General features: G+C 34.8%; 1 protein-coding gene across 3 annotated transcripts in view; it reads left to right on the top strand.

The window, feature by feature from the left end:
- Positions 1-21300, top strand: part of LOC149783726 (uncharacterized) — a 94933-nt gene that overhangs the window by 48558 nt on the left and 25075 nt on the right. For all 3 annotated transcript variants that reach the window (XM_089931975.1, XM_089931973.1, XM_089931974.1), the window contains 6 exons: positions 182-431; positions 4325-4614; positions 6745-6907; positions 9370-9545; positions 10777-10914; positions 20992-21102. In XM_089931975.1, coding sequence (XP_089788101.1) covers positions 182-431; positions 4325-4614; positions 6745-6907; positions 9370-9545; positions 10777-10914; positions 20992-21102 — 1128 coding nt within the window. The remainder of the gene's footprint in view (positions 1-181; positions 432-4324; positions 4615-6744; positions 6908-9369; positions 9546-10776; positions 10915-20991; positions 21103-21300) is intronic.

A 21300-nucleotide genomic window follows, 5' to 3' on the forward strand; every position in this document is an offset into this window, starting at 1 on the left:
TAAACATTTGGGTCATGTCTGCTTTGATGGACACTATACGCCTTTTCGATGACTTTCAAACATTATACGTATAACTAAATTTATCTTCGCGATTATTCTGGCAAATATAGTAGGTAATGATACATCTGCCTTCATACTGCCTGCAACTGAATGCAACTTTTAATATTTATTTCTCTTGCAGGGCAATTCATGATCGCCTACAACACTTCTGACTTGGCCGAATATTATAATACACTGAAACATTCTGTACCTGGCTTCCCATACAGGCTTGAGTATTCAAATTCGACGTTGATTTCACCAAGAGTAAACTTGACAACTGAAGCTTGCGTATATTTTTACTATTATCTTAATGGTACTGCTGTAAGACCAAACCCCCTCTCAGCTCAACTCTTTGTTTATGTCAATGGTAATAATGGAAGAAAACTGGCCTGGTAATTAAATCATTTTTGTATCATCATCTTCACTTTTGATAATAACAATGATTACTACTAGTATACTAGTATAAAGAGGACAATTTAACTGCTAAAAAACTAGTCTTTTTCAAAGCTGTCAACAATGACTAACAAAACAAAACAAAACAAAACAAGAAATATTGAACATAATCCTACCCACAAACACTGCGAAACATATCCATTCACAAATTAACTATTTTCTATCACATGCGTATGAGGTAGAAAATTACAGATGAAATAAAACAACAGCATACACTATTTTAAAAGAAAATATTGAATTGCAAATGCAATAGCAGCCATGGTGGCTTGAACACTAGATCTTTGTGAAACAATAACGTCGTATATTTATATTACATATTGCTGAAATTTCACATACACACGATAATTTACACAACTGCAAAATTGGACTCATCCATAATATTTTAAAATTTACATATATACGATTTAACTACAAAGTTATCGGAGCACATCATCAATGCTGAATTAAATCTACTGTATTTAATTCCACTTTTACTTTAAAATATTGTAGATAAAATATGAACAATATCTTGAACACATCAGTGAATCTGATTCACGAAGTTATCATATGCCTGCCAACGGTCGCAGTGTATACCAGTATGGCATTGCCCATCCGTTTATAAATCAATCCGTCTATAAATCCATGCGTATGTTCCCTTTTCATTTACAAACAAACAGCCTCAGTGGATAACATGCACATGTGATAACTAGGAGGCTGTTGATTGCAGCCTGAAAGGTTAAAACTTATTGAAAGAAAAAAAAACGGTTTACACATAATGCCATTTGTTCTATATTACAAACTGAGACTCAACTTTGTGGATCACTTGAACTTGGATTACCGAAGAAGGCCGTATAATCTGGGGTAAAAAGGTGAAGGTTATTGTCACTGTGACTGCTAGAAAAGTGATCTCTCTATAACAGCATTAGCTCTACTTCACTAAACGTGTGGTTCAAGTATATGACTCTTCTATAACTATTTCTAAAGCACTTACAAACTGTCATTCACAAAGGCCGATATGAAACATAAATACATAATTCTTCACCAGATCTCTTTATATACAAATGTCACTTGACTGTGACATAATAGATTACCTACTTAAAAACCCATTCCTTGTAAACACGGCCATGTCTTGTGGTTTTTCTAGAATCGTGACCAAACGTCAAGCAGGTAGAACCATTAATCACGGACAGAAGTTAAGCACACAATATGGATATTCGTAACTTCATTTTGGGGACAAAATGTCAAAAAGTCATAAGACCACATGTTTCATACTTCGGAACATTGATCACTAAATGCCCCCATGTGGCTTCACTAAAGTTTGTGGATGGCTTACACGTTTGCTAGGAATGTAGCGTATTGATTGTTGTGTCCTACGGTCAATATCACTGTGACAGAAATAGTAGAACTATTGTGTGCATAAGGAATATTGGGTCACTCACCTTGACCAAAGTGGATGGAAGACTTTCACTTAAGGAAAAGCTGTGGCTTGTCCGGACTTTGTTTTACTTTTCATTTGCAGTAAAATTTGTGTGATTGTGACTCAGACGAAGAGTAAGTGTAAGTTCCTTGACCAAGCTTTGTGGATAGCTTGCACTTAGGGTAAGACAGTAACATATACACTTTGGGGTCGACAACGCAAAAGGCATGGTCATGTTAGTCTAAGGAATAACAAGAATAGTCTGTGCTCAGTAAGTTTCGATCAAGACTGAACACCCAGATGAAATACCAAAGTCATTTTGACCCATTAGTCAATAATATCTAAAGCCAACCATGTTCTCATAGTGCCTGTATAAGCTGCTAAAACACATGAAATTAATTTAATCTATTGTTTACAGATTTTGTTTTGTTAACCATATCTTTATTCGCGTCATAAAAAGATTCATCACTAAAGCCAATAACATAATACATTTAAATAAATAAACTAATGACAAAGTTGGTCGTTATTAGAAGAACATTCCGTATAAGCCTGATGGTTCAGAACAAGTTCCAACATATTCAATTGTCGTTCCATCTAAGCAAGACAAAAAAATAGAAGCTAAGTTATGTGTCCTAACTTAAAATTAAATATATGAAACAACTTTAATTGTTTTCGTCACTTTGCAGATTTTGCAAGAGAAAGATTGTAGTCGTTTATAAAGCTTGAAACATTATCTTTTTCTGAACATAATATAAATGAAATATTATGGTGTATTATATGCAGTACATTAACAATAACCCATCATTGCACCTGATACATAGAGGGTATCTGGCTAATTTTAATTTGTGAATTTTGATACAATATTGCGCGCATACGAGAATTGAGCCAGAAACCTCTTGATTTCAGTATCAAATCCATAAATCCCATTGATCTTTACAAAATTAAATGTGACGGTGACAGAAAGTTTTCAATGACCCAATACTTTACTAAGTTTTGTTTATTAAAACTTGTGTGTATAATATATTTATATCAATACAAGTGTCATGTAAATAATGGTATTAGGAGCCCTATGCTAATATTTCAAGAAAAACCAACAACATTACACTTTAATACAATTAAACAATTATTAAAAAACAGATATTTTCTTCAATCTGATTATTTTGGAGTTGAATCTGCCGTTACATTTGACGCTGATGTTGTAAACATTATATTCAACGTTACGCTGTATAAACATCTTATTGAAGTAAACCATTGTATATACATGGTATTCAATTTAACAATGTATACACTGTTTCAATAGTCTAATTGGTCACTGTGCATGAAACGCTGAGTGCTACATTTCAGTTCCTTTTTGCCCATAGTTCATTAAGAATTTCTATAAATAGTTTTTGCGCCGTCTCAAACAGTATTATGATGTGAGGTCAATACACATTAAATCTACCATATGTAGTCAACAAAATAGAGTAAAGGAACTTAGATATAATTTGCAAAGCCAGAACAGATTCCCGCCTCATTAATTGGAAATTTCATGCAGGCAAGGTCACGCGATACCCGGTGCACACTTGTATATATTTACTGTGGATTAAATATATATCGCATTTGGAGCTGCTGTAAGGTACATCGACTAAGCATGAATGAAATTGTATTACCCTGCAAGCAAAACTCATAATAGGGGATGAGATGAAATAAACATAATTAACAATTTCTCTGGATCAACACACGTATCTGAACAGGTACAGGTTTGTTTGCATTACGTCATCAAGTTGGTTCCAGAAGAATTAAAGCACAGCCTACTGTTTTTTGTTTCTCACCTTATGAGTTATTAGATATTTGACTTGTGTGTTCTAATGGATAGGATATATCTAATTGCTTCTCAACATCAGTGCCTCTTCATAATCAATAACGAATACTGTATGACCATAACTGGGTAAAGAAGGGATTGGGGAGCAATAAATGTATAAATATGGATTTATCAGCACGAGTTATTGAATCATGTAGTTTTCATTCTTGTAAAACAAAATCATCAATGCACTTGTTGACTCCAGATAACATCATTACAAGGATGCCAAATTACCCATAAGAACCCTTGAGATACCATAGTTTTATCAAACATTGTTGATCTGGTTTATCACTAATTGGAGATCTTTATTTTCTAAATATAATTTTGTCAGCTTTTTTTGTACGATTGTATTACGCTTATTATGGTGACTGGAGTTAACTGGAGTTAACAGCAACAACAAAACAATAGTATTTCATCCCCAGCTACCATGAAATTCCTTTTTTAACTAAATTGATTTCAATACGTTTCACCTCGTTAATATAACTGTTAATAACTCGTTAAAATATGATAGTTATTACAAACAGTATGCATGATCAAATAAACGCAACTGTCGATAGCTGGTTACATGTATTTCATGTATTATTTATTTACAATAGGTATGACCACATAAACAGAACTGTCAGTGACTGGTTGAAGGGCTGGGTACCTGTTCAGTCAGGATTTGCAGAGGTCATCTTCGTAGCAAAGACCATTACTTCTACAACATTATGGCCAGGAGTTGTGGCCCTTGATGATGTGTCTGTCATACATAGCCCTTGTCCTGCCAGCCCATACTGTGGTCCTGACACGTTACAATGTAATACAACCCGAGTTTGCATATCAGTCTACCTGCAGTGTGATGGTATTAATGACTGTATAGATGGTTCAGATGAGGAAAATTGCATTAGTGAGTTATTTACGTTTCCTCTTTCTCTTTCTATATATATATATATATATATATATATATATATATATATATATATATATATATATATATATATATATATATATTATTTTTACAAGTTCTAGTTTCTTTTTACGAAAATTATTAACCTGGCTAATTAATATACGACGGATGCGAAATATGTATGAAGGAATGAGTACATACAACATTCATACAAAATTTAGAAATAAACCTGTGCAAGGCATTGCAGATAAGTATGCGAAAATGTGTTGTTCTATGAATGGTAATTAAACAAAATAATGCAAATAATTGATCTGTTTCGAGAACCTGCGATTGATTAATTTGGCTAATAATAAGCAAAATGTTATCAATGATGCTCAGAATACTTTGTTATTTTGCCATGTTCTGTTAAGATGGCTCTTAAAGTGGTTTATTAATATAACGATCTATAAACAATCAAACCAGATGTAATACAGTTAAGGTCAAATATGCCATTAAATTGGCCTGATTGGCGTGTGTCATTGCATTAAACATTATGTTATTTGTTTATCATTTTGTTTGGAATTGCCTTATTTTTGTTGTCTTATGCATTAATGTTTTCTCCTATTTTAAAGTTATTGTGCATTGGCATAATCAGGTGGCTTTGAATGATTTGATTGGTTATGGAGATTATATATCATGTAGTTGATAATGTCACTTCAGTGATCTGGGTGCCAATACAACCAAACGTCAAAAATGCCCATTGATTTGCTATTATATGTGATCTTTTTTAAGGTCGTTTCGTAGTTGTATTTGCAAATCGCTTATCGTACGCTACATGGAGAGGAAGTTAATGAGGTTTTAATCATATAAAATAACAAGAATGTAAATAGTTTCAGTGGCAATGTCTGCCCATCCATGTGTCTCTTACATATTTCATTTTTGTACTTTAGTTCAAGTTTTCCAATATATATGGCTACGACATCTGACAGAAACCTTTGATTTGGAGTTTAACTATCAAAAGTCATTCCGATTTGACAGAATAGACGAAGCATTGTTTATATACAACAACGTTAGTACTAGGCCACTTAACTTGCTAATCAAACGCACAAGGAGTAAGAAAGAGCCGCACGGCTTTGGATCAAAAAATGGCGATCCAGAAGACTGCAACTGAATGAAGAACACTATTATTTGCATAAAGGTCCCAAGTTTACGCTATCTAATGAAAAAAAAAAAACGTTTGTAGGCAAGTTTAATTTAATATATTAGTGAGACTATTGGTTCTGTTGTCCATATTTAAATGCCATTATTGTTTCAACTAATGTCTTTTGCTATTTATTATTAGTTCCAGAGTAAGGCGCTTGCCGATTCCATGTAGTATGCTTGCTAATGTTGGTCTGCATAAACATGATATAAAATGTGGGGTCTACAATCCGGAATCACAGTCGTGATATGCATGATAAGAAAACGATGGTTTATGCATTGCAAGTTTAGTTTGAGACCAATTTCTTAATAAATGGTTACGGTCGTTAAGACCCGTTACAAAGTCCCGACTTAGCTATTTTCCACCATTACCTTGATATACGCCTATTAAACGTTTGGGTGGATATGAATGTGTTAGTCAGGGTTCGTTTGGTGCGGAATAATATCGTTGCTGTTTCAATTAGAACTTTAAAATGCTTTGAACATTCAAAAAAAAAAACTCCCAAGGCTAGTTAACTCTGAACTTGATTATCTTATAGCAATATGAATTACAATAGTTAATGTTATACATTGATTTAATATATTGACAAATGCAGGAAACAGAAGTAATAGGTGTGTCCTTCCTGACATTTGGATTGCAAATTTCCACTTCAGTGTTTTTGATACTTGAAACATGCCCAGTAATATAAGACGGCTATGTGTATGTACTTCCTGATGGGACTCATTATGCATGCACTATTTGTTGTGTATGGACTATGTCTTGAGAGGTTTTATAGAACGGGATGCACATTTTTGATCCTTAAAAAGACCTAGAGGCAAAAATTTAAAGTTACTGTTAGAAAGTTCATATTTATCTTTTGTCTAATGATCTTGGAGTTCATGAACTTGCACCATAATTCTGTCACACAGTGAAACTAAGGTGTGATTTATGCCTTTTTATCAATTATACAGGTAAACCAGACTATCAGGTTAAGCTAATCAATGGAGATGGTTCATATGGCAGTATTGCTATTTTCTACCAGGGTCTTTGGAGGCCAGTGTGCATGCCTAAATACAGTTTGACGGAAGGCAACAACAACATTGTTCAGCTCACTTGTAAACATGTCGGTTACACGTAAGAATGTCTTCGTCATCATTCAAAGAGTATTAAAAATACGTCAACATTGGACAGATGTACAACCTATTTTCACATTTACGATGTTTGGGTATAGCCAGAGAACATACCGTATGGTACATACTCCCTCGTGAATTTTCCTCGTGAATTTTCCATTGCGCATCATCCGTTAACAAAATTAAATAGAAAATTCAAAAACTCAAAATTCAAAAACTAAAACCATTTTCATACGAAATTACAGCGATCATTATTATTCAATAGATGAGATTCATCATCCAGCATGGCAAACTTCCTAATGTATACAGCCAAATTTAAAAGAAAACTCTGTGCCAGAACGGTCTTTCAAATTTTTTCAGTGATGATAATCCACCATCACACATGGCCACTTTACAAAAGATTGAAAATAAACATTTAAACACTTACATCTTGCACACTGCATGACATAAATAATGATACAAGTATCTAACATATGAAAACCTTTAAGTAACGCTTATCAAGTTATCAACAATTATGAGCAATTCTCAAAAGAGTTCAACAAATACTGACTTAACGCGATGAAATAATGTCCTTTCACATTTGTTTACATGTTGCATATCCACCATTAAATATGGCCACCATTACTAAATTTAAAAAAAAAATCGTTGAAATAATCTCGTTCTTGAAACTGCTGAAGACAGTTTACAAAAAGCATTCTAAAATGGCAAAATGAAATTAGGGGAAAACATTTACGCTACTTAATAGCCGAACTCAATTTGATCAGTTTTGTTTCATAGCGTCCTGGCACTGGATCATTTCAATATAGAACAAGTGATGATGACGCGATATCAAATATGGATCGAACTATAACACCAGCTAGAGAAATATTGGATTTTTTAATGTATTAAATACTTTTTACACATGTAATAAACATTAACATTATAATATTATTCAAAACAAAGTGTGATATTAAATTAGATTGTCAAACATTTAATGGCTTTGGCTTTTAGGGTCAAACTTCAGCAGATATAGATAATATTTACGTGGAACACATACCATCCAGGCGACGAACACAACTACTTCTGAACCATAGCTCCCAAAAAATAATTATGGAAAGCCCTTGTAATATTCGCTCCATCGAACATGCTGCACAATGCCTACTCTATACATTTTCTATGCTTCTCAAACTGGTTTAACCAGTATTGTTCATCTAAGTAAAGTAATAATTAACCTAATCTCCGAGTTACATAACAATCGACTACTCCTTATAGCAACTAAGATATGCAAAACCACATTTGTGTAAGAGATTATACATCTTTTTTAATGCACGTACAGTGTTATTCATTAATCATGGGTACATATTGAACTGACTTTGCTACACATTTATTTCTTCTTGAATAATAGAAACTGTGTGATATCATTATTAAAACAATGCCATTCGTACATATATTTGTACACGAACAGATTACTTGCAAAGGACACGCCACAGACAGACAGGAAGGTATAGAACCTTTGTGCCATCTCCATGAGTTAAACAGTGTTTTCATTCTAATCAGTGAAACCATTAACCCTAATATCATTGACACACAACCCATTGGAATTGGACGCCTCCTAGGGACATACAAAAAGTGCAATAACTAAGCTATGCTATACATGATACACCCTTAAGTGCATATACAGTAATATACTTTACGCGTGCGTGCTCATGAACATGCTTTGATAAAAGTCTCTTTTATAACAACGATTTGATTGAATTATTATTGTTATTACTAAGGTTGTAGAAGATTTGTCGACGAAAAGAAAAATCGCACTTGATTATAAATCCAGTGTGTACAACAATAACTGAATTAATCATGTCTTTTTAGCTATGTTATCTCTAACCTAAAACAGACTATTTGATAGCAAGGCATTATGTGCCAAAATTCTGATTTTCTAGAACACTTAAAATAAGTAACTGACACATTTAGTATCTTAAACGATTCCATATCATCGTATGGACAGCAGGCAAAAATGTTCTTCGTTTTTGCATATATTTCTTGAAGTAAAGAGTTCGCCCGCAAAATAGACATACTCGTGACAAGACACAGCTGAATTGTCTTGCTACAGAGACATTTACAACTATGGGTCCTATGAATATGGTCAATGACATGACAAGGAATGGTATAATCTCTCTTCCAGAGTGTAGGTGAGTGAATAGAAGTCACTATTTTGTAATCGGCTCTGCTAACGTGACGCTGTATTCGGTAATAAAACGAATCTGCACTTATTTTCATATATGAAACATAGGTATTTATACAGCTACAATTCATTGCCATTAGTGTCAGTCACTCTCTTCTAATTATAGGAAGGAATAATATTAACACTAATACTAATACTGATAACAAATAACACTAATAATAATAATAATAATAATAATAATAATAATAATAATAATAATAATATTAACAATAATAATAATAATAAAAAATTTAACAATCAATTTTCAGTGGAAGATACCAAGGTACATTTGTCAATTCATGGCACCAGCCAGTACAGCATGCCGTTGAAATATCTTGTAGCTCTGACAGTGCTGATATCTCCAACTGTAGCATGCACTTAACCCAGACCAATGAAAATACCAGCTCTTGCTACTACTACCAGGCTGCTATTTGTAGTAATGATGGTAAGAATTCTGCACACCATGTTCAGGTAATTGATGTGCAACAGTTGTTTTAATACTGGATCTTTTCATAAAGGTGAACAAAATTATTGCTCATATCATGAACACAACTGGGAATAGCGTGACCCTAGCTCTTCTGTCTGAGTCTACCATGTTTTTGACTTTTCTAACGATTTCAAACAAATATAATAGGTTAAATTAATTTATTTAATTTACAAGTATATCTGGGTCTACCCTGTTGGTTGTGCTCATGTTTTCACGCCAACAAAATAGTTCCAGCTACGTGGATGCATTATGCAAAGGCAAATCTGACCCTATGCTTATGCTGTTTTGCTTATGCTGTAAAGAGCATAACTTTCGGCAATAAACGTGGGATATTAATACGCGTGTTGTACCAGACAAGGTTAATATTTATCTATTTATATACATACATATATATATATATATATATATATATATATATATATATATATATATATATATATATATATATATATATATATATATATATATACTGAAAAATATCATGATGTCGCAACTTGGAGATAATTTTGAATGAAAATGGAACTAACCCAGCAGCCTCTGAATAATGAATTTGTTATGCTTATTGTTTTATACATTTCTAGGTAATACTTTGCTATTGATAATACTTTATTATCCCAAAAATCTCTTGCATACGATTCTAGATTGGTCATTCTGTGCTACCGGTATTCTGGGAAAGGTAACTACATTGAAACAATCATGTCTGCTTTGTGCATAGTGGGACTTAATTTAGATTTACTCAGCAACTGAGTGCACATATAAAGACTGTATAAATTATTCGGAAATGAACATGGAACAACGTATTTATAACATCTCTTATATTTAGTTACAATCTCATTTACATTAGAATATTGACACATTTTTACTTTGTGTCAATATGTCATATCACACAGAACAATAATTTTAGAGAGTTCCCTACATTCAACTCTGCTTATATTGTGGTAACTTTTTTGACTTGGCGTATATAAATCTAACTCAAATCCCAAAGTCCTAATGCTAAAGCAGTTTTAATTGAACCGACATTTGCTTCCAATAAGTCTTTATCCTCCGATACCTCGGGTTAGATGTTGAAGTAAGGAGGATATATTTTTCTTTACAAGCACAACATATTGGTTGTGTATTTGTGAATAGTCATTCATTTCAGTGCACAAGTGAATAAGCCGTTTAAACAGTCTCAATTTTTTTATTTCAGAATGTTTCTCGGGTGAAAGGTTATGCCCTCTGAACTACACTTATTCCAACTATCCTTCCATTTCAAAGTGTGTATCATACCAATACTTCTGTGACGGGATTCACGACTGCCCAGGGGACACAGATGAACTAAATTGCGGTATATATATATATATATATATATATATATATATATATATATATATATATATATATATATATATATATATATATATATATATATATATATATATATATATATATATATATATATATATATATCTATATATATATATATATATATATATATATATATATATATATATATATATATATATATATATATATATATATATATATATATATATATATATATATATTACAAATATTAAATCGTGATTTCGCTTATTGAAAGATCTGTCAACAGGGTAAAATGGATATTTTATGACTTCTCAATCCTGAGTATCTTGACAACTTAATTCTCTTAAAGATTATGTCCGAAACTAAAAACGTAAACTATGACAATCTCGTGAGATAAAGAGTGAAAAGTCATTATGTCATATCTTGCAAACAAACTCAGTTTCTGGATGTCAGTGAGTGAAGTAATCGAAATGAAAATTTCACCAGTGATAGCAAATGTAGTAATGGTCAATTAACTTAGAAATATACTTTAAGAATGTATATACGTTTCATGCACATTAGACTTTCAACTACCGCATAAAACTGCGGGCACTGGGGAATTTATTATAATGTGTTGCCAAAACCATGAAGACAAACTTTAGCCAAAATTTAAAATCACCCACCACGTTTGACACTGTAGCAGATATTCTTAAAAGATCTTGCAGGATTCAAAACCGTCTTGTACTTGGTAACAGTCATTTTTGCTGATATATATATATATATATATATATATATATATATATATATATATATATATATATATATAAGTCATGTCGAGAATAACAGTCCATTCAAGTGTACTGGAACCAGCAAGGGATCAAGTGTGTAAGCTATTGATTAAGATAAATGCAATAAACTGATAATGATAAATGCAAAATTGGTACCTAATTAGCCTAAGCGCTGTCGACTCTCAGTGAGTCTATTTCAAATGCAAATACAAAACATAGACAATACATACAAATAAAATACAAAAACCGCTGTGTTTGCAAAACGTTACTTGACTGTTTCTACAGGAATTAAACAGTTAAATCTATTATGTTTCAACTAGTTTATTTTAACTTGTTGCAGATGCTAAATAATATTTTTATTGGCGTAGAAATCGATGAACCGTAATATGTTATTTTATATAAATTTATGTAAAGACAAATGATATCCGGGATCATTCAGTAGTAATAGTAGTAATTCAGTTCGGGTTGTGAGCAATTGCAATAAGTATTATTTTACTGAAAGTGTCGCGAGGGGAGGAGAAATGTTCTGCGACCGGGCTTCTGTATAGCGTCTTTGTCATCCAATCAGATCTATGAAGGTTGATCCATTTGTGTAGTTTTGCAGTCTCTCCGACATACTGAAGGCTACAGATCTTACTTGTGATGAGATAAATTACATTCTCTGTTTTGCACGTTTTGTTATGACCTTGTATGTTTAGTTTTTCTCTCGTCACTGTTCTTGAAACTGTCCTGGTCTCTATCAAATGTTGACAGGTTTTGCACCTTTGATAGCCAGAGAGGCCATATTGACTAGGGTGGTCTTGATTAGTGATTAGCGTTAGCTTTGCCCTGACTAAGATGTCCTTGAGTTTTTTGCGTTTGGTCTCCGTTAGGCTACTACAGGTGTATTTGGCAGGAGTAGCGTTAGTACGTCCGACGATCCCACGATGCGTCAATGTTTTTCCCGATGATTTCACCTACTTTGGGGTTGTCTGGATGGTAGGTCAGGATAAATGATATCCTATCAGCCTTTTCATTCTTTCCATATTTTAGTAGGTCATCGCGGTTTGTTTGTTTAGCCCTTTGGGTTAACTCCGCATTCAGCTCTTTGTTGTAAGTGTTTAGACAACTCTTGAAACCTCTTTAGGAATGATTCTTCGTCGGAGCAAATTCTGCCTATCCTCGGTGTCTGGCTGTATATGATGTTCCTAATGCTGCGTTTTGGATGACAGCTGGTTGGGAGTAGATACTGGTGTTTATTGGTTGGTTTCGAGTAGATGTATGTATGTATTAATTCAAATGTTCCTACGACAGCGGTTACTATCTTTAGTTAGATACTAGTTTTGCACTGTTCGTTGACGGTTTATTGCATTTATATGTCTATATATATATTTCTATATATATGTATGTGCGGTGTGTGTGTGGGTGTGGGTGTGAAAGTGTGAGTCTGTATGTTCGACTTTGCATCAAATGAGGAATATTATTTGTTTGCTAGTAGTATTGCTCGAATGAAAACTGAACAAACCTAGAATTGTAGAAACAAGTAACGATGTCAAGGCCCTGGAGTAAAAGGATACAGCCAGGATTGATTTGATGGCAGTTTCTTACCGTTGTAATGTAAAAAGTTGCAAAATATTTAATTAAACATTGATTGATCCTTACGTGAGCATACCGACCATGAACCAGCTAACGCAACTGACATGGCAACATGGGAAAATGATTACCTGCGGTAAGGCAGATATAGATGCGATATTTGGATTGTATAGAATCGCTTGGCGATATAGCAGCAGCGTATTATTTTAAGTTTTCTCAGAAAGTCGAGCGGTATGTAGTTATATAAGGATTGACGAGAACAAAATCATCACTGCAGTATCGCATTTATTATCATCACTTATGCTATCTTAGAATGCGACAATTGCACGTTTCTGGCTCTTTGTTACATAAATGACGTGGCTATTAGCAAGATTATCTGATAATTTTTACGATCAAAATACGAGTCAGGGAAAGACACTGCGAGTATTATACATGTGTTCAGAAAACTAAATTACAGCATGTAGGCAACTCCACGTTTAATATGAATATTGTTTATCATTTGCAGTAGATTATTTTCTTTATCACTTTGAATTATGATACATTAAAAATTGGTCGCCTGTTGATTCTTTGTAATGCATTTGTAATCTTAAACCCCAAGGACTCAAGGATTGTCAATAATGAAATTGATAAAGTTTTGAGAGTATTCTAGAGAGAATTAAAACAAATTGGTCTGATGTGTGGAAGGTCAGATGCACATTTCCCCATTAACGGGTTTACGCGGGTTGATTATCACCAAACAGCACCTTGTATTCCGCATTTATTTTGACAATATATGTTTTGAATGAGCAATCCTTTCCACGATGTGTCCCACAAGCAATAATAAAGACGACCTAAAAATAAAAACAATACAGGTGCGAAATTAAGTTTGGAAACTCCACATTTCCTAAACAAATTACCTACATCAGCGACATTGAACTCTTTAAGCCTGACAACGTGGCAAATGTATTTATTTTAGACAAAGGCCAGCAAACGAATAGACTCTCCATCATGAGAAATGCACATTAAAATATTGTTTTATTATTGTTGCACGGTCAAGAGTCGCGATATCTTTGTGCAGAACTAAACTATTTTACACGAATGGTATACCGGCACAGTAAGTAGAAGAGTAACAATTTCTACTCAGATGTTGTATATATTTAGCATCCAACTATTGCTCTCGGATTATGGCTTGTATTCTGGCGAAAATCAGCTTAACGCTTGTTATCATGCCATAGCCTGGATAGGATTTATTGCCCTACAACTCAGCATGGAAATTCCGCACGTTATGGACGCAGGCCAAATTTTGAATATTTCCGTGGAATCAAAAGTGGTTCAGTTCAAATACCGCACACGGAGCAGCACGTGTTACACGAGAGACCTTTGATATTTTTGTCAGACATAACGGAGCGAATGAGCCTCCAATGATTTATCATGGGCAGGCAATTGATGTGGTTACGACACGAAGTTATGTCTGGATGCAACACCTCAGCTCACCACAGACATGATATCATCAACGATGACATGGAAGAGCTTTATGTGGCCGTATATAGGCGCCAAACGCAGCGCATTCAATCTACATTTGTGAATTACCAAAGTCAAACATATATCCATGTGGTCCCTCATAATCTGCGTGGGTACGATGGTCACCTGATGATGCTTGGAATCGCAGAATCATCGAAGGTACCAACACAATGATCTGCAGCAAAAGAGAAAGAAAATCGCAACATTTAGGCTTGCTGATCTGCAGATCATTTATCGCTCTTTGCTTCTAGTCAAGACAACCTTGGAATTGATTCTTAACAATCACTTACTGGGACGACATTGCCAACAATGGAGCGTCTATCTTACTCACTCCCAAACGGTTGTCTCCTTATGAATACATGAGTAGATGGAAAAAGTATGCTGAAGCTCAATTTACATCGATCAAGGACTTCCCTTCCTTGATGTCTTGCAAAGTTATATTTGCCAACGACTACGCAGATGAAAACAGTGTTTGTTCTTCGTTTCATTGACAAAACTTTGTCGAATATAATGATGTGTTGCTGCTCGCGGATGTTCTTGAGATATTCGTGGTACAGACATGGGTGTATGATTTCTCGAGCCAGAACAATGGTTTGTGTTTCAACAGAAATGGCATGCAACACGCCGTTGTAATAAACCAAGTTCCAATTGGAACTGCTCACTGATTTTGTTCAGTACCTGCTTGTGGAACGTTGTTCCCACGACGATTGTATATGGGCGAGTCATCGCTACTCTCGCGAGATAAATCCGCCTGTGGATACATGCGAAAGATCATCCACAACAAGAATCTGTTGATAGGTTCAAGGATGTATGCTCGTGTAAGTCTGTCTGGCATAAACATTAAACTTGCAAAAGTCTTGACATGTATAAGTATCCACAAAAAGGATCCGAAGGCATGATAAGCCTGTGGAATGTGTGCAGCAATGACGTTAATTCGCAAACACAACAAATCTGATCCGGTATAAAGACATTAGATGCGTGTGCGTTGTTGCACTAAAGTAAGCTTTATCCCCGCTTTACATCGACCGATGACTTTTCCCTTATGAGATCACTAGTTTCGCTTGCGGATACACGCAGATCCCAATAAGAGCTTTGATGTTTGCATCTGGATAGCACTTGAAACTGCGATTGTATAAATGCCCAATTCGGAGGCGTTTCCGTCCGAATACATTGTCATGCCAAATGTAACGTAATGATTCCCTCGGAGTATAAATCCGGTCTGAGATTGTAAATGCATTGATGGACCACACTGGTTCAGTGGACGTGTGTAAATACGTTTAAGTGCATCTGATTCACTTGTTGATTCTTTAGACATCTGCGGTTCCTCAGTATTGTATCTGCAAGCATTATCTGCAATGATTAATTTGTATGTATATGTACGTCGTCGTGCACGAGCATGCAGAAGAAACACAAGATCCGGCATAACGTTGAGGCACACATATATCACTTTGTGTTTAGGATGCGATATCATGTCCGAAACATACGGTTGTCGATTGTTAGAACTAAGTTGTGTGTCCCGCTATGTTCAAGAGGCACAGTGATTGTATTCACGAATATACTTTTAAATATGATTATTGGGCCACGGTACCTTTGTTTGCTTCGCTAACGCAGCAGCGACGTCACATCCGCCAAGTTTAAACCCGCTGTTTCCACTGGGCCCGTTCAGGAACATTAACTTCTTTGCTCAATATCTTACACAAATTCTCAAGATTCCTCCTCTACCACTGCGTATTGGATCTATAGCTATATTTGTGGTACGAGAGTTTGAGCGACGTCGTTCAGATTATCGAGGTATAATCGTATTATCGGAAAAATTATATTTATCATGGCATGACGAAAAAAAAAAAATTGAAATTGCTATCACCACAATAAATTTATCTGCGCTGGAAAAACCTAATTTACCCAAGCACAGTGGCATGTTTAAAAACTCGAATCGAGCACTGATAATGTGACCTGATCGATCTGAGAAAACTCAAATATTATTCAATCTGATTAGCGAGATGATCAACATTTATATGTACTTACACCTTGTGTATGACTAACCATGTCATGATGTACTCAGTAACTTTACTGAAGCGCTTCAATCCTCAAATATGTCATCATTATCCACTAATGATTAAACAATTTGCAGATCTGGTCAAACCAAACCAAGTAAGTAATAATGAAAGTTTCTAAAACCCGCCGCGGCGATGGTGAGAAAGAAAGATCATAGTCCATGCCATTGAACCAGCCCAGATTGCGATAATTCAACATCACCCAGAATATGATGCAGGCCCAGGGTCTGCTTGCAAAATCACTGATTCGCCCAAGCGCAGATCAGAGATAGCACAGATTGGACTATGTATTGATCTTAATCGCCAAGCTATTCAAACGAATATTGTTGCACTTAACGCTTCTTTTCCCAGAGTATTAAATAAAATTTGTAAACTTAATTTACAAGATTTGTTCCAAAAGGGACCGTCTTATAAGTGCGTTGGGTGGTTATATGTCAAAAGATTTAGTCAGCAATTGGCTAAGTGTTAAGAGGAGAAGGAATCTGAAGGTGAAGTCCAAACGTACACAATTCTACTCAGGGGCATGCAAGAGGTTGTTGTCAGCCCGTATCCTGAAGAAGATGTCTATGGTGAATTTATGAGTATTTATTAATTGCTGCACTTATGGACAGATAGGACATGATCATATGGATGGTTTCGGTTTACGCTGGCAACAGTGTGTTATATTTCACAACTGAGAATTCATCAAATGTATCAGCAGTTGCTCATCAATAAAATGATGGACTCGGTGACGTTTCATTGAAGGCGCCAATTATGTGTATATCATCGCTAATGAGACCTCAAGCCTCTTACCTGTTTGACGAAATCAATGTGTTGTTGCTTATCGTTGCAGGTACAATCCCGAGCGGCACTTCAATGATTATAATCTGATGAGTGAAGTCACAATAGTAAGTAGTCTTTCCTATGCCAATTACAGGGAGGCAATCCCTACAGTGCAGATCGGATTAGCGTTGTTGGGCGTTTATCACAGTTGGGCTAATATCTGAATGCGGCCGTGTTTGAGATCCAACGTGAAAAAGTCGCTTGTGTTGTCAGCAGAGGGTGGCCCAGAAGGTACCCTGTATTGACGTTGTACTCATCATGCGCGTGTCTGATATTGAATCAATCAATAAGGACCGTTAACTGCGGATTTCGTTAGTGGCCGGAATGGACTCAAATAAGTTCATACGCGTACACTAGGTGACACTAAGCTCTGTCATAACGATCTAATCTACATAGAATGGGTATGTCAATTGCACAGGGAACGTTTGGTTTGACCTGAGATTACAGAGGACAAATAAATCGTACGCATCCTATTTACTATATATATACATTGTCAGGCTTATCGCAAGGATTCAGGGTAATCTGATTTGAGGGCGCCTTTAGAGCAGGTACGAAATCAAAGATTCCACAATAGTACCCTTTGGGGGATACATTCTGAATTCGACCTAAATGTGGTCTAAGGTAATCGGATCTCAATTAGCATCGTGATATGTATGAGTCTTGTATCAATCCCCGGTTAACTAACCTTTATGTTACCACTATGAAACGGGCCAGGTAGGAGCTGAACCTAGGTGGGGAGACTCTCACGGTACAACTGCACATTAGAGATAGACCTACATAATGCAAAGACATTTGCACAGTCGTACGTGGACGTGTAAGGCTCGTGATTATTATTGCCTCCAGAATACCCACTTACGTGACATATGCACCGATCACGAAATAGGTGGGTGATAAGATCAAAAACTCAGATGAGGGTCGGTTAGAAAATCTAGGATTACTGGTGGTGTAATCAAGTAAAGACGAACTACCACGATTAGCGACTCGAGCACCACTAAAATCTGTTGTACTCCCATTGCTAGCGAATGTCAGCCCAAGTCTGTAAAATCATCAGAGATGCCGCTCAACCAATTCGATCACTGCAAATCTGATAATATGGAGAGGACTAATGACTTCTGGTAACATGTATCAGACGTAACTATTACTGTGTCAGGTTTGATATGGACGCCCCGTGATAGAAGCGTTCAACATTATCAGTGTGACGCGTTGATAGCAGGGTGCTAGAGCTTGAAAGTCAGCATAATTCTTGGATAAGGACTCTTATTGGCATGTTCTCTCTGACAAGTCTCTGTTGTTGCAGGGCTTGATTACCTTAATGAAGCTCATTACGCACAAGTCAGAAAACGCATATACTCGTAATAGTTGAAACTGGACCTATTAATGTGTAAGTAAAATGTTACATCTGTGTAAATTTTATAGGAAAGAAGTGTTATAAAATCAATAAGCCATATTCTTTCGAAATGTCTTCTTTGAAAAACCTTAATCCAAAGATACTTAAGAGTCACAATTAATGTTGATCTAAAATGAAAACAAATTTAAAATCAAAGATCGACATACTTTAGGTATATTAATACCCAACTTACCATCTTATCCACAACACCAATATTCTTGTGCTTTAGATAAAGACATGGATTAAATTTAAAAATAAGTAGCAACATTTGTTATATAGTTACGACTATATCCTAGGAAGCATAACCTCAGTGTTGAATAAGTTGTCATGGAAAACGATAGACAATTATGACTGCAAAATGCATTAGGTCTTTTATATCTATGATATACAGTATAATCGATAGTTTGGAACACAGCCTTTTCCATCAAATAACGGATGATTGAAACAAGTTCACAAAACTTCTGATAGTAACTGCTTTCCTTTTCGAAATTAGTAAGGACACATGTTTGTTCTTGTTGTAATTGTTGACGCTGTAAAATGTCATAACGAAAGCAATCAATACCATTATGAAAATCATGGTGTATTGCAGTGTGCTCTCCTAGCAAGAAAATATCCAAGAATATATATATATATATATATATATATATATATATATATATATATATATATATATATATATATATATATATGTGTGTATATATATATATATATATATATATATATATATATATATATATATATATATATATATATATATATATATATATATCACTATGTTTATAGCCACCACACATGGACATATACTACATATACCAATATGTACTTTCTTCTTAAACCACATTTTAAAAACTGCAACTAAATTTGACAGAAAGCATCATGCCCTGGGGTTTTTCAAGTCTGCACAGTTGTAGTCAATCTGTTCACAAATATTTTTTTAAAAGAATTTCTTTGAAACCGTACAATTCGAAATTGATCCCATGCACTCATATTTACCCTGAAAGGATTTGAAAAGTTATTCACATCAATAACTGCACAACATAGTTTAATCCAATTCATTTAAATCATCATTGAAAGAAACTGTTTTCAGATGTTTATGCAATATGCCAAGCCACCATCATGCACGACTCCAGTTTCTAAAATTAAAACAACTTCTTCTCACAATCCACCAAACACAAGTGTTTAACTAAATTTTGATAAGAGCCATCCTTACACAAATTGCTTTTCCATATATGCAGATTATGTTGATCCACCATTGACTTGGCTTCTATTTATAATACCCGATAGATGAGAACGATAAAGAGCTTAAAGAATTCTTAAAGAAAGACTTGATTTAATTGACATAAATTCGACTACAACACATTCTCACAAGTGATTTCAGGTTTGCAAATACTGACTAACTTCAAGTTTCAGCTTAGAACACTTGTTTCACTGGCCAGCAAGCCAGCTTATATTGGGATCAACTGTCGCTGCAGACAATCGACTAGCCGTCCAAAAGTATTACCAGGGTAGAAAGCAGTGTCCAAAACATGCTTGACATAAACAATTCAAATCACCTGGCGTTGGAAGTTAATGTGCGATGAAACTCTCATTTATTATCATTTTTGTTTTATAAGGACTTCAGAAAACGCGTATAGCAACGCTATTTTTTATATATTTATAATAACTAGCTCATTTTGTAATTCATAGAGCATTGTTTAGGGGCCAGTGGATGAAATTGACCACTGATATCTGTCATGCATTTGCTTGCTGTTACATATATGATAAAACCAAAAACAAATACCACTAAAGAGATTTGACAAACGTTCACCTAGTATAATGGTTTTTAAAATTGGTATAAGCAAATCCACTACACCGTCATATATAATTCAGTTGGAAAATTCATATCCGGTTGAGCCTTTCATTTGTATCGAATGCATCTGCTACCCGTTTTCTCTCTCTTGTCATCAAAAATGCAACCCTGTCCTGTGAAATTACAGTTACTTCTATATTTTCAGGTAACTGTTCCACCAGTGAGTTTGAATGCACTAACCATAAATGTATTCCTGTATCCCATCGATGTGATGGCACTCAGCACTGTGGAGACAAGTCGGATGAATATGGCTGTGGTTAGACGATATTGTTTATTTTACAACCAGTCTACTCTATTTTCTGCACATGATGTATTATTCTCTCTGTCCCTGTCACACACACACGATTTTGTTATCATAAAGGTGCTTTATACGAGCTAACATAAAATACCCATTATGCTTGTATTCCAGTTTGTGTTGTCATAAACCGATATATCCATATATTATCAATTTGGC

The sequence above is a fragment of the Sinohyriopsis cumingii genome, chromosome 14 (genome assembly GCF_028554795.1).
Source record: "Sinohyriopsis cumingii isolate HCF-2022 chromosome 14, ASM2855479v2, whole genome shotgun sequence".
Lineage (NCBI taxonomy): Eukaryota > Metazoa > Mollusca > Bivalvia > Unionida > Unionidae > Sinohyriopsis > Sinohyriopsis cumingii.